This window comes from Mustela nigripes, chromosome 15 (genome assembly GCF_022355385.1).
Source record: "Mustela nigripes isolate SB6536 chromosome 15, MUSNIG.SB6536, whole genome shotgun sequence".
NCBI classification, from domain to species: Eukaryota; Metazoa; Chordata; class Mammalia; order Carnivora; family Mustelidae; genus Mustela; species Mustela nigripes.
Genome location: NC_081571.1, coordinates 20,607,131 through 20,621,103, shown reverse-complemented (window position 1 = coordinate 20,621,103; position 13,973 = coordinate 20,607,131). Strand labels below are relative to the sequence as shown.

The 13,973-nt window shown below is 35.0% G+C and overlaps 1 protein-coding gene across 2 annotated transcripts in view; it reads right to left on the bottom strand.

Moving 5' to 3' along the window:
- Positions 1–13,669, bottom strand: part of COG6 (component of oligomeric golgi complex 6) — an 80,387-nt gene extending 66,718 nt beyond the window's left edge. Inside the window, exons 1-4 of one of the 2 annotated variants that reach the window (XM_059377442.1) lie at positions 13,446–13,669; positions 10,522–10,665; positions 6,138–6,209; positions 2,172–2,230 (exon numbers count right to left, since the gene is read on the bottom strand). In XM_059377442.1, coding sequence (XP_059233425.1) covers positions 2,172–2,230; positions 6,138–6,209; positions 10,522–10,665; positions 13,446–13,598 — 428 coding nt within the window. In that variant the 5' untranslated portion in view covers positions 13,599–13,669. The remainder of the gene's footprint in view (positions 1–2,171; positions 2,231–6,137; positions 6,210–10,521; positions 10,666–13,445) is intronic. The other variant, XM_059377443.1, reaches the window with a different exon arrangement.
- Positions 13,670–13,973: the final 304 nt, after the last annotated feature.

Sequence of the window (13,973 nt, the reverse complement as noted above, 5' to 3'; positions counted from 1 at the left end):
TGTCTGTGCAGTGAAGTTATAGCTGACTTTAATTTTCTTTCTTTAAATTTTATATATGTAAATGATAGGAAGAAGAAAAAAGGTCTACTCTCTTGCCTGAACAGATATGATTCTGGAATATATTTTTCTATGTATGTTTGTGCAAAACAGTTTTATATTTTTTTACAAACTTCAAAACCTGAATTAGTTTATAACAAATAACAAAATTACAACTATTAAACATTAAAATAGTAAGAAAGGATAAAAAAGTAAGTAACAGCTGAGGAAAGCCAATGTAGAGAGAAGATGTGCTGACAGGTTTATCTAATAGCTTTGGAGGAGGATGGAAGGGTAATGTTCCTTGATGGACGTCAAGCAGTGTGTTCAGCACCTATGTATATCATTGAATCAGCATGACAACCCTGTGACACAGATGCTAGTCCCTTTTTTCAGATGTGAAAACTGAGGCTGAAGGTTAAGGAGGAACTTCTACAAAATCAAAAATCTAATGAACTCTTACCCAAAATTTAGATTAAAATTCAGTTTTTTTGTCTTCAAAGCTTACATTCTTTCCACTTTAACAAACTACACCTCAAAAAGAAATCTATATTCATCAAAGATTATTTTTCTGAGTTCAGAAAGAAATCTAGCTGCTGGGCCTTCACAAGAGACAATAAAATGTATAATGAATAGGGACTTCAATAGTATTAAAAAAAAAAAGTTTAATTATGTGGATATCACTTCCTATCACTGAAATCCACCTTCTATCAACTAAATATCATAAAGAAATGTTAGTTGCAGTTCTGTGAAGACAATTTTACATGCAGCTTTATTAGAGCATCACCTATCACAATGACTGAACTTCTTCTGACCCAGTTGGGAAAATATTCATATCCTTTATGTATCTGTCTCAATAAGAACGTCACATTATCTAAATAAGCCTACAGAATTTCTCTTTCTAAAGCTAATCACTTAACAAGGCTTCTTGCTAAAAGAAAAGGTAATATTTAAAAATGGAAAAACAACTCTAGGCCAGCTCCCAGGAATCTGTTATAATTTCTGGTATGTAATTTTCCTAAAATACTTTCCGCAAATGTTCACTTGGCACATCATATCTATAGCTGCTGGAATACTAGAATGTCAGAAATTTCACTCCCAAAAGCATACCAGGCCAAAACACTTCCATCAATTTACTAAAATAATAAACATGAATAATCCTTAGTTTTGAGAATATACAGACAGAAACACAACGTTCTAATGTTGCCTCCTGTAGACATTAATTAGGGTCCCATATATGCAACAAGCTCCAATATAAAGCTTCTTTTTCAGTTTTTATTTTTTATTTACTCAAAAATTATTATTTTTTTTAAAGATTTTTTTTATTTATTAATTTGACAGAGAGAAATCACAAGTAGATGGAGAGGCAGCCAGAGAGAGGGGGCGGGGGGAAAGCAGGCTCTCCGCTGAGCAGAGAGCCCGATGTGGGACTCGATCCCAGGACTCTGAGATCATGACCTGAGCCGAAGGCAGCGGCTTAACCCACTGAGCCACCCAGGCGCCCTACTCAAAAATTATTTATTGAATCTACAACATATTAGGCACTGGAGACACAAAAAGAGAGTAAGAAATTGTCATCATTCTCAATGAGCCCACAGTTTCATAGGAAAAGAGACAATCGAACCAAAAACTAATTATGAAAGACTGTAATACACACTAAAATACTTGAATCCATATTTTACTCACTTTCATTCACCCATTTATTCAGTGAACAAATATTAACATACCTATCTGTAGACTACCACAAGAAAAATGTATACAGTGAACTCTTAGTTGTACCAGAGGATTAATCATAGCTAAAAAAATAAGAGATAATGAGTGTTGAAAAAGATAAATTACTAAAACTCCAAAATGATCTACATTTTAAAAAGCAATCTTTTTTAATTCCACAGCAAACAATAAACAAAACACTGCCACCTCCACGAATGAACAATCCCTCAAACCCCAACATAAGTTTGATATTCCTAAATTATTATTTTATGTTTATTTTCCTCTTGGGTAATAGCTCAGAATCTTTCATGTTACATGAATTTTGAATTATTTTTTTATTATTTTAAGTCTGTTTTAGAGTTACCTATAATTTTCTTTCTACTTAATCTCCAAGTTAATGAAGAGGTAGTTAAAGTAAAACTTACCTTTCAGCTTGAAGCTTAGTGGTTTTTACTATTAAATCTTGCGTCTGTTCTTTTGCTGCCTAAAATTACAAATACATCTAAATTCAGTATTTTATAACTTCAATAAATATATCTTTAATATTTTTATACTTCAGAAAACTAATAGTACCACTTACTGAAGTTCAAGCTCACAGCGTGAGAGATCCAGAACTCAGAAGTGTAAAAAAGGCCAAGAAATAATAAAATACAAATAAATAAAAATTTAAAAGGCCAAGTAATTGACACAGATGTTTCAAGGCTCATATATTACCTTTACTAAGAAGAACCCATGCAGAGCTCTCAATAGACACATAATGCTAAGGCTTACAAGGAAAAAGGTTATCAGGGCACTAAGGGATTTAACTGTTCATGATGTTTTTAGCAAAGCAGAAGTACTGGAAATGCAGGCTAAGAATGAAAAACGTGATTTCTGTTATGCACATGTGACTTGAGACACCGTAAGACCTCTAAATGGAGTTGTAAGGTAAGTCACTAAAATGCTAGTGTGGAACTTAACAGAAATGGCAAGATGGAGATAAGCATTGGAAAGTCAGAACATACAAATTACCTGTTATATAGGGTTTAGGAAAGATCAGAGACAGCTCTAACTAAAGGTCAAGTTCCTGACCAAGTTTTATATTAAGTAATATTTCCTCCCCCAAGCCAGAGCTAAAAGGATCAGGAATGAAAACCTGATGAAAAGCTACTCTATCCTAAGATTAGGCTATTTTAAAATGGATTGAAACAAAAGACAAATGTAGCTACTCAGATTCTCAAAGAACTAAACATAAGGCAGTTAGAGAGGAGAAACAAATGGGTGTACGGCAGCTAGAGACATGGGGTCCATGTCCTGAAGGGGCACAGAGTGAGCCAGAATTATGTATAAATAAAGCCACTAGTAAATGGAAATTACAGTTGAAATATTTTAACTATGTGGGTCTACTTACATAAGAACTACAGTTCTATAAATAGAACTACAGTTCTATAAATTTCTTTTCTCTTCCTTAATGATTTTCTTAATAACATTTTCTTGTCTCTAGCTTACTTTATTGTTAGAATATAGTATATAATACAAATAACATATAAAATATGCATTAAATGGCTGTTCATGTTAACAGCTTCTAGTCAAGAGCAGGCTAGTAGTTAAATATTGGGGAGAAAAAGTTAATATGCAGATTTTTGCCTCTGTGTGAGTCAATGCCCCTAACCTCTGGCATTGTTCAAGGGTCAATGGTATAAAGTAGACCACACATACTGTGGAGGATCAGTTGTTAATGATAAGATACCAGAGCAAATATGTCATTTTCGTGCTGGAACACTACCATAAAGAGCAACTTCTGGGTTCTTAGAAGCCTAATCCTCCTACAGTCTTTCCAATTGTCAATGAAATTTTCTGCCTCATTGCTTCAAATGGGCATCTAGTCCCACCCCTTCTCCAGTTGAGTCTGTGATCCTTGCAACCAAATTATGTACCTAGCAAATAGTAATTAAAAAAAAAATAGATTTGAACCTATGTAATTCAGCAGATCAATAACTTTTAAGGAATGGAGTTGAACACAATGGCTCCCATGGTACTATTCTAAAATTATTACTCTTTAAACCCACTAATTTATTCAAATTCTTCTTCATCTTTCCTAATGTTGCTTTGCTTTCAAGATCACTGTCACCTTATTCTTGACTAATAAAATTGTTTAAATGTAGTATTCTCTCAATTCTAAAATATATTTACATTTTAGTATTTGTGAAAAAAGAATGCTTCATAAAATCAATTATCAAAAATGTTTACTAGCTTTTTTGTTTAGTCTGAGTCATCATTAAATTAAAGGTAGATCTTACGAAAAACATCATCTATTAATCACTTAACTATGATACTTGCTTATAATGGCATATAATAAGAATTACGCATATATCCTGACTTTTCATTTATAAATTACAGTAATGATTCAAAAATTAAGTTTAATAATAGCAGTAAAGATCATTATCTTAAAGCAATTTCCAATTTATCTTAAATGTTAAGAATGATTGTTTCTCATTAAATAATAAACATATGCCTCTAAGCAAGTCCACAAAGGGATAAACCATGGTATATAAACAATTATTGACTGCATTTCTATAAGTATTTTGTAATAATAATTTCTAAAATGTCCTAAATCTAAAGTACTTTGAAAAATGAGCTAATTTAATTAGTCCTGTGTATAACATCCTAAAATGAAAAATAATACTTTTTTCTATAAATGAATTAAAAACATTACTCTAGATTTGACAGTCTGAGTGGGTACTACCAAGATTCCAAAAACACTATATGCAATAAATCAGTGCCAATGGATGAACAAAACTTACAAAATCACAGATCTAATCCCTACTAATCTGAGATTCAAAACTGAACGTAAACAATAAGTAATATAAAATATTTTTAAATATTCAGTTTAAAAAGCTATGAAAGAATCTTCTGCAAGTGATGAAAATGTGCATCTTCATTATGGTAGCTGTTTCATGGGTACAGAATTGTCAAAATGCATTGTTTTGTATACATCAAGTGGATGCAGTTTATTATTGTACATCATTTTTGCCCAATAAAACTGATTAAAAAAAAGAAAGAAGGGCTCATGCCATTATATGGAAAAAACAGGATTGGGGGGGTGCAAAAAAATACAAAGGACAAAAGTAAAGAGGATACTTTGTGATTTAAAATACTTATAATCTGATTTGAAAACAGCATGAAGAATAAAAATACTTTGATCTTTTTACATCTACAAATGGCTATGATAAAAGGATAAAAATACAATTAAAGATAAAAATTTAAAAACAAGAGATACTATCCCCCAAAAGAAGAACTTAAATAATCCCATAAACCAAATTATAAAAATAATACTACAAAATAAATGTAGAGTATATAATACAGAAAACCTTACACAGTGTAATTTGAGAAAAGGTATAAAAATCACGGAAGCCAGAAAATGAGAAAAGGAAGTAAAGAAAAAAAGGAACAGAACAGTCAAAAATTAGAAGACCTAATTAGAAGAAGAAACAGAACAAAATTACTAAGTAACAAAAGTAATATTGCAAAATATATAAAATGACAATAATTAGCAAAGATTTTATGACTATTTAAATACTATGTAATTCATAAAGACCTAAGGTTGAACAACAGATATGCCAATAGTATCTGATACATTAATTAGTAAGAGTACTCAAATATAGTTAAGAGTAGGAGAGCTAAAATTTTAGAGAAACGGGAAACTGGTTCTAGAGACAGGTCATGGAAGTAGCTTAGGACTGATTTGTGGAATATGCAAAGATTAAGGAATCTTCCTAGAATCACTGTAGCTCACTATAGTTCCAGGAGAATCTTAAAGGTTTAAGTTTGAAATAAATGTGACGGTAGTAAACATAATAATGACTGACTCTTAGGAGGAATCCTATTCTCTTCACTATTCCAAAATTACATAAATGAGGATAATTAGGCTGAATCTTAACTCTGCAACCAAACTAGAAGTTTTAAACTGCTTTAATAAACCGATATAGAATTATAGATATTTTCCTGAGATTATTTCTTTTCTTTTGTGGGGAGGTTGAGCATAAAACACTATTAAGGTTGGTCAGTATTAGGCATAGCTTTAGCGTGGACTTATTCCTAAGACTTTCTACTAAGGCAATCATTTTTGCTGGATTTATGGGATATTATGGGATTGAAAGGTTTATCAGAATTCTATGCAGTTAGCTTTACAATGACAAGATCAAAATATAAAGGCATATGGAGTTAACTGAACAGTATCAGTAAACCATCACCCCAAAATACTTATTTTTAGTTAAAAAAAAAACAAGCATCATATTTACATTGGAACTTCCTACAGGACATGATACTTTAGATATCCATACATCTTATAGATCTAGGTCATAATTTTTGAAAGCTTACTTTGAACCAGGAACTACAGTAAAATCCAGTACCTGTAGGCGACTTGTCATGTCTTGACAACAACTGCTCATTGCTTGAACATCTTCATTTATGCTTTCAAGTTCCTGAAAAGGGAAAAAGTAACAGCAAACATTACCTATGTTGTTACAGAAATTCTCTTCTCTTAGCCAAATACTATTTTCATCTCATGAATTTTTTTTGTCAAAGCATGACAAAAGATACTATATTTACAATTGGAAATAATTAAAAAGAATAACATCTAGTGTTAGAAAATACGTAAAGAAATTAGTATAAGCTCTTTAAAGGGGGTGACAATAGGAAATGGCATATGCCTAATATTAATACCTCTTCATTCAGGTGTACTAACACAGAGATTTATCCTACGGAATTAATCAGATAAGTGTGCAACAATATATGTAAGAAGATGATCAACACAGAGTTGCCCAAAACAAAAGGAAAATGTGAAACATTTTCTATACAATGAACTCTGTGTGTATATTAACAATGACTATATATGTGTGTATATGCATGCACATGTGCAATCGTGTGTGTGTGTATACATGGATAGAAAGACGTCTATATAAGATTTTTTAAAAGGCATTATAAAACTATATATATATATATATATATATGTATGTGTATACATATAAATACAGAGAAGTACACAGGAAAAGCCAGACAATACTGACAAAAGTTATTTCTGGGTGATAGGATTGATTACAAGCAACTGTTTTGACTTCTGATTTTATCTAACTCTTCTGTAATGAATTATTTGTTAACTTTTAATTAATAAAAATAAGCAAATATGAAAACCCAATAAATTAAAAATCGTGCCTTCTCTACCTTGTGGAAGGTCATCACATTGTACATCATGCCACAAAGCTGGCAATTTTCTCAGTAACATTCTCTCCCCATGTACTTCCTCCTCTAGCTTTCTCCAGGTACATGGGAATGTAACTGGTCCTTAAGATCTATCATTTATACCCTTACTGTATGTATCTTACCCATTTCTTTTTTACTACTCTAATAGCTACTACTTCAGTTCACAACAATTAATATTTCTTATGTGAAGTGATTTAAAAAAAAAGTTTTCCAACAGGTCTCCCAGGCTCTACACTTTTCATGAAACCATTCTTTAGTCCTTACTGAATCAATGAAAAATATTATATGAGAAAATGATATCACAAAATCACATCTAGCTTCATACTGCACTACTATCTTCTTTTTCTCAATTTAATTTCAATTTGGTGTCACACAATTTGGTGTCACACAACAGAAAGATACACAAAGAAGTTTCAGTGGTAGACAATGGACAATCCCTTTCAACACAACACCCAGACCTTCAAATAGAAACATGACAGTCTTATGAAGGGATGGGCCAAACAGAGGGTAAGAGATAAGAAAGCTGACCAGTGAGGCTATAAACAAAATGTGAAGATAAACCAGTTGGAAATCACTTATCAGAATATGAACATAAATCTAAGTTCTAGATGCAAGACTTTATCCCTTCTTTCTATAAAGTACTTTGAATTATAAGTATCATAGCACCCAGTATTTTCAATTATTACTTTCTATACTTTATTACAAATAGCATATACACCAAATCATTAAAGGAAGTGCTAAATTGTTTTCAGGTGAACAGTAAAAAAAAAAAAAAAAAGCACAATTTCAAAATATCAATTAATATTAGCAATAGCAGAAGCCTGAGTAAACTAATCTCACTATTCCCTTAAATCTCATTGTGTAACCTAATATGAATAGCACTATGATATTATCAGTCAGCTAGGTCAGCTAGGTCTCCTAATACTTTAGCCACCATAATATACCAAATGGACCTCATTTGTCAAATAATAAAAACTACATCTCTGAATATATGAATTCAATGCAGAGTTTTGATGACTGTAATTCAATGGCCTGTATGTTACTTTAAAAGTCTCTATTTGAACTTAGGACAAAGTATCTCTCCCCGCCCCCCAAATAAAATTATAGGCTGGGAAGTACAACTAGTATATGATAAACTTTTTAAAAACTTTTATTATGGAATATTTTCAAAAATATTCTAAAGTTACAAGAATATGAATGCCCACGTACCTATCACCTGGCTTCGACCACTCTTGTTTCATCTATTTCTCTACCCACTTTCTACCTCTCCTCCATCCCTTCCTCCCTCCTCCACAAACTGAATTATTTTATATTCATAACATTTTATTATTTCATTCATAAACATCACTATATGCTTCTAAGAAGACTCAAAAAACATAATGCCATTTTCACATCTAAATATTTAACAATAATTTCTTAATATCAAGTAGCTAGTCAGTGTTCCAATCTCCCCAGCTGTTTCAATCTTTAACTAATTACTACAAGTCAGGAACCAACTAAGGTTCATAAATAGCAACCAGTTGCTATTTTTTAATCTATACAGTCTCACTTCTCCCTATTTTTCTTTTTCTTTTCTTACAATTTATTTGTTGAAGAAACGAGCTCAGGGGCACCTGGGTGGCTCAGTGGGTTAAAGCCTCTGACTTCGGCTCAGGTCATGATCCCGGGGTCCTGGGATTGAGCCCCGCATCCGGCTCTCTGCTCAGCAAGCAGCCTGTTTCCTCCTCTCTGCCTGCCTCTCTGCCTACTTGTGATCGCTGTCAAATAAATAAGTAAAATCTTAAAAAAAAAAAAAAGAAAGAAAGACCACCCCATTTGTCTCTACAGTTCCCCACATTCTATATTTGCTGACTGCATATTTGTGGTGTTAACATAGTCCTCTGACCCCAGTAATTCCTATAAACAGGCAGTTAGATCTAGAAGCTTGATTATATCTTGGTTCAGTTTTCTGGCAAGAATTTTTCACAGGTTGTGTTATATACCTTTATTAGGAGTGACAGATCCGAGGTTAAACTGCTTTTTGTGAGGTTAGCTGCTAGTGACGACCAATGGCTACATCGATGGTGATCAACTAGGCAATTCTGTCCCCCAATGGGGCATTCGGCAGTGTTTGTAGACATTTTGGGGAGGAATGACTAAAGGAAAAGTGGTACTACTGGCATTTAGCAGCTGGAAGCCAGGGATGCTGCTCAACAACCCAAACAGCAGAGGGCAGTCCCCACTTGTCTGATCCAAAATGTAAAATACTGCCAAGCTGAGAAGTCTTGAGCTAGATCCATAAATTTAACAGTAGTGGCAAAAATCTTCTCATCTTCTGTCACTCTTCCTTCATTTACTAGAATAAAGCTATAAAGAGAAGCCTCCCCTCAACAACCGCATGTAGTTGGAACAAAAGACAGGATAAAGGCTTGACTCCTTCCTTTTATTTAGCACTTTTCAAAAGAAGCTGGTTCCCTTATATCCATCAAATATAACCAATGAGGGTTCTGTTTGGCTCTTAGATCTGTATGAATTTGTGGTTTTAAACATGTTTAATGAGTTTTGTCCACTGAGTTATTCTTACTGAGGCTCTAATCATCCTATCCCTGGGCCAACAGAAGCCTCATCAAATTAGCTCTAGAGTTCTTCTGCCACTTTCCCAAAGGTCTCAGGTAGCTTCACTGTTTTCTGATATTTGTAAGATTTCCTCCTTTCAGAGGGAAACTGTATTCAGAGACCACAATCTGCATGGGCTCCTGGAGACCCTTTCTATTCTTACGAATACTACAAACTGTCCTTCCAACCTTCCAGATTTTTAGCCTGTCAATGAAATCTTCCTAAACATTTAAACATCCCCTGTTTATTAGTCACTGAAACTCTATATACACTTTCATACAACACATACAGAATATGTGATATTAATAAAATTAACAAAATATTGCATAAGTAAAATATAACAACATAATAAATAAAATTCATTTTTACCCTATGGTGAGTAGTCTGCTCACTCAAGTATGATAAAAATATTACTTATGCTGAAAGTAACTGATCTTAATGAATCTGAAAATTTCATAATTTATGGTGCACTAAAGTAACTCAATTCTAATTAATTTTCAATGGAGAAGTAGTTATCCAAAGGAAGTTTATTCAGTAAGGAAAAATTTCTACTGGAAAACATTTAAAGAATTGTTTTTTCTTATTGTTAAAAAAAAAAAAAATTTCTAAGAGAATACCCTAGAAAAAAATGTTTGAACGTTCTAAGAAGCAGCATTAGTGAAGGTCACAGATTCAGAAATCCCACTAACTGAAGGATCTGGATGCTTCTGGCATAAGTAGTTACATTTCTCTCTCTGTCAAATAAATAAATAAAATCTTTAAAAAAAAAAACAAAAAAAAAAAAACAAAAACAAAAAAAAAAACATGAGTAGTTACATTTTCTATTTGAACATGATATGTGAACAGCAAACATATCAACCTAATTCATAAAAATACTTAGAACAGAGTTAGGCATACAGTAAGTCCTCAATAAATGTTAAAGGAAAAGAATTTACGTACTTCCTTCACCTCCTTGAAAATGCTGACAAATTCTTCATTGATGGCTAAACTTCTGCGTTCAATATCTCCACGTAAATTTCTTCGAGTCCGCAAACTGTTTTCAACAAAAAAGGTTGAAAGTGCCTTGAGAGCTTCCAACATCTCCTACACAATTGATGATAACAGACAATTACTGGGACCGATTTTCACATGTTTTCCTAATCTTAAGTCAAATTTTAATGAAATCATTTTCAAATGTTTCCATTAAATAATCAAAAAATACCAGGCCACCTTCACGTTACTGAATATTAAACTTATTTCCAAAATACTAGAAGCTACTTACTTGTACATTGCAGCATGTATACAAGACCACTCACTGCAGAATAGTTTGGAATTGTAAAGATTAGAAATACCCTTAATGTCCACCTAAAGCGGATTGGTTAAAGAAATTATGACATAACGATTTTAACAAAGATGAAAATTCTTTATGTACTTACATAATACAAATTTCAAGACACAGCAAGTGAAATAGCAACGTATAGAAACAGTTATAATACCAACTGTTAAAAAAGAAATAGGACTATCTATATACATACATACTTACTGGTGAATGTATAAACTATCTCTAGAAGGATATATATAAGAAGTACATAACACCTGTAGCCTCCAGACTAGGAACTGAGTAACTGGGAGCAGAACTGAGAGGAAGGCCTCTCTGAGGTGACTTCTGAAATGAGGCCTTAAGTAATAGGAAAGGCATCCATGGGGATAAAGCCGTTCACAGGCAAAAAAAAAAAAAAAAGCCTTTGAGTACAAAAACCTGAAAGCAGCAGAAACGCCTTATGACTGAAGCTGTGGGACACTACTAAAGGCTTTAGGGAAAGGAGTAATGTAATGTGTTCTATAAGTTCAAAAGTTTATTCTAACTTTGTGAGGAAAGCAGATGGGGGGGGGGCAAGAAAGGAAGAAAATAGGTAGAAACTAAAATAATCCAAGCAAAGATTTGATAGTGACTTAGAACAAGCAGCAGTGCAGATGAAAAGGAGATATTCCAAAACTATTTTTTTCAAGGTAAAGCCTATAGAATTTGTTAACGAATTCAATGCAGGAAGTGAAAAGAAAATCACAAGAATCAAAAATTATGTGTATTTTTTGCTTGTCTGGGTAAGTGATGTTCTTTCCTAACAGGAGAATGTAGAACCAGTTTGGAGAAAAACCAAGAGTCTGGCGATGTTAAGTTTTTATGATGTTGATCAGGTATTGACATTGGAAGTGTCATATAAGCAATGGACTAGATGCTTCTGGAGCTCAGTAGAGATGTCAAGAACAGGGTTATAAATCTGAGAATCATCAGCCTTTTTGTTATTTAAAACATGAAAGTGAGAGAGTTTTCCTACAGAGAAAATATGCATTAGAGGAGGGAAGGAAGAAGACCAAGCCCAGGATATCTAACTCCAAATACAAAATTCCTACACCTGAACTAACATATATTCTAAAAGCCTTACTCTTCTGCTTCAGTTAAAATGTTATTTTGCGATATTGGCTGGATTGACAAAAATACTAATGCTATTTAAATTCAATTTAATATTTAAGAAAACACTACAAAGATTTATGTACCAAAAAAAAAAAAAAAAAAGAAAGAAAGAAAGAAAGAAAGAAACCAAAAAATGAAGCCATTTCTTTTGACTATAACCTTGAAATGTCCTAGGCCTGGCTCAAAGAAGTAATCCCTAAAGGATGAATGAAAAATCACATAGACAGGTGCAAATTACAGCTCCAGCAGTTATCAGTTATATGATTTAGCCTTGCTACACTCTCTCGATACCTTACTTTTCTCTTGGGTAAAAAGGAGATAATGTTACCTATACCACAGCTGTATTAAGTGAGATAATAAATGTCAGTATTAGTCACATTAAACAATAAGCTGTATGATAAAATTAACATTTAATAAGAAATGGTAAGTGTAGGGCACTGTGCTGAGCACTTCAGATTCTCTTGTTGAATCCTCACAACCCTGAGGTAAAAGTTACCAGCAGTATTCTCAACTTAGAAGTGATGAAAAATAAGCTTAGAGAAATTAAGGGGCTTACTCAAATCATAATACTTCAGTTTGATGTTATATCTGATAAGTGGTGGCCCCAGAGCCGCGTCTTACACACAAATTCTTACTGACAGCTTATTTTCAGTTACCTACAAATCTATCTGTAAACTTCTCTCACTTCTACTTATATTTTTTCTTTACGGCATGACCAATTTACCCCAAGACTCAATGATACAGAAGAGATAACCAGCATACAGCTACAACAGACGCTGGAAGGAGGCGTTTCGGGAAGTACTTGGGTGAGGATGTGGACGGCTTTATCTGGTGAAGAAATAACAGCAGGAGCCCACAGGTCACAGGCGGAGCTTAGCTAACAGCAACAAAAACTAGGGGCACCCAGTACCTCATCTGAGCCCCGGGCAAGCAGTTCTTTCCCGCTGCACATGATTTCAGTTGTTCTCACCCGTCAGTGGAAATGCTCAATTATGCCTCCCCCGGTTCTCCAGCTCCTCCTAACCCCGATTCACGTTGCCCAGTCTTGTAATGGACTCTTGCATGGTTTCTAATCCTGCCCCGGGCTGTCCTCTCCCCCTGTTCGGACCCACGAACACCTCCCCGGTAGGAGCCTCCACCGTTTGCCTCCCGGAGCCAGAGCCTTCCAGGAACAGGTTTTCCCAATAGCGGGTGACACCCAAGACACCTCTTCGCTTTTCCAGGGGCTCCTCGGCCTCCCCCTTCTTACCCGTCCCACTTCGGATCCCGCAGGTTTGCAGTTTCCCTCCACGGAGGGAAGCAGAGACGGAGGGACAGAGGGATGAGGGAGTGGGTGCCGAACAGACACCGCCCCCGGCCAGGCTCAGCCCGCGGGCAGCGCGGGACCCCAGGCCCGGCCAGTTCCGGTTACCTTGTCGTTGTCCAGCCGCGTCTCCAGGATCTTATTCAACTTCCGCGACAGAGGGTTGCTGGTCTGCGCCGGGACCCCGCTTGCTTCATTGCTGAGGCCGTTGGCAGCCCCGGACGTGGGTACCGCCACTACTTCCCCGCTGCCCTCGGCCATAGTGTCGCAGGCCCCGCCCCCAGCTCCGTGGCGGTCCCCCTCAGCCTTAGGCTGGGACTCACGCCACCTGCGCGAATACTGCGCATGTGCGCAGCATGCCGCACATGCGCCCCGGGTCCCGGAAGGCTCTGCCCGGACAGCCCAGCTCAGCCAGGTTGCTGAGAGGGGCGGAGAACTAAACAAGTTAGGGGTAAGTGGGTGGATCCTTCTGGTGGGAAGGAGAGACTGGTGGGAGATTTCGCGAAAAGGTCTGAAATTTTAAATCATATTTAAAACTTGGGGATTAAGATTTAAGGGATTAAAAGGATTTCAGAATCCCGAATCTATCAAAGTCTAACCTTAGCATGAGTAACATACACTGACACCTGTTCCTGG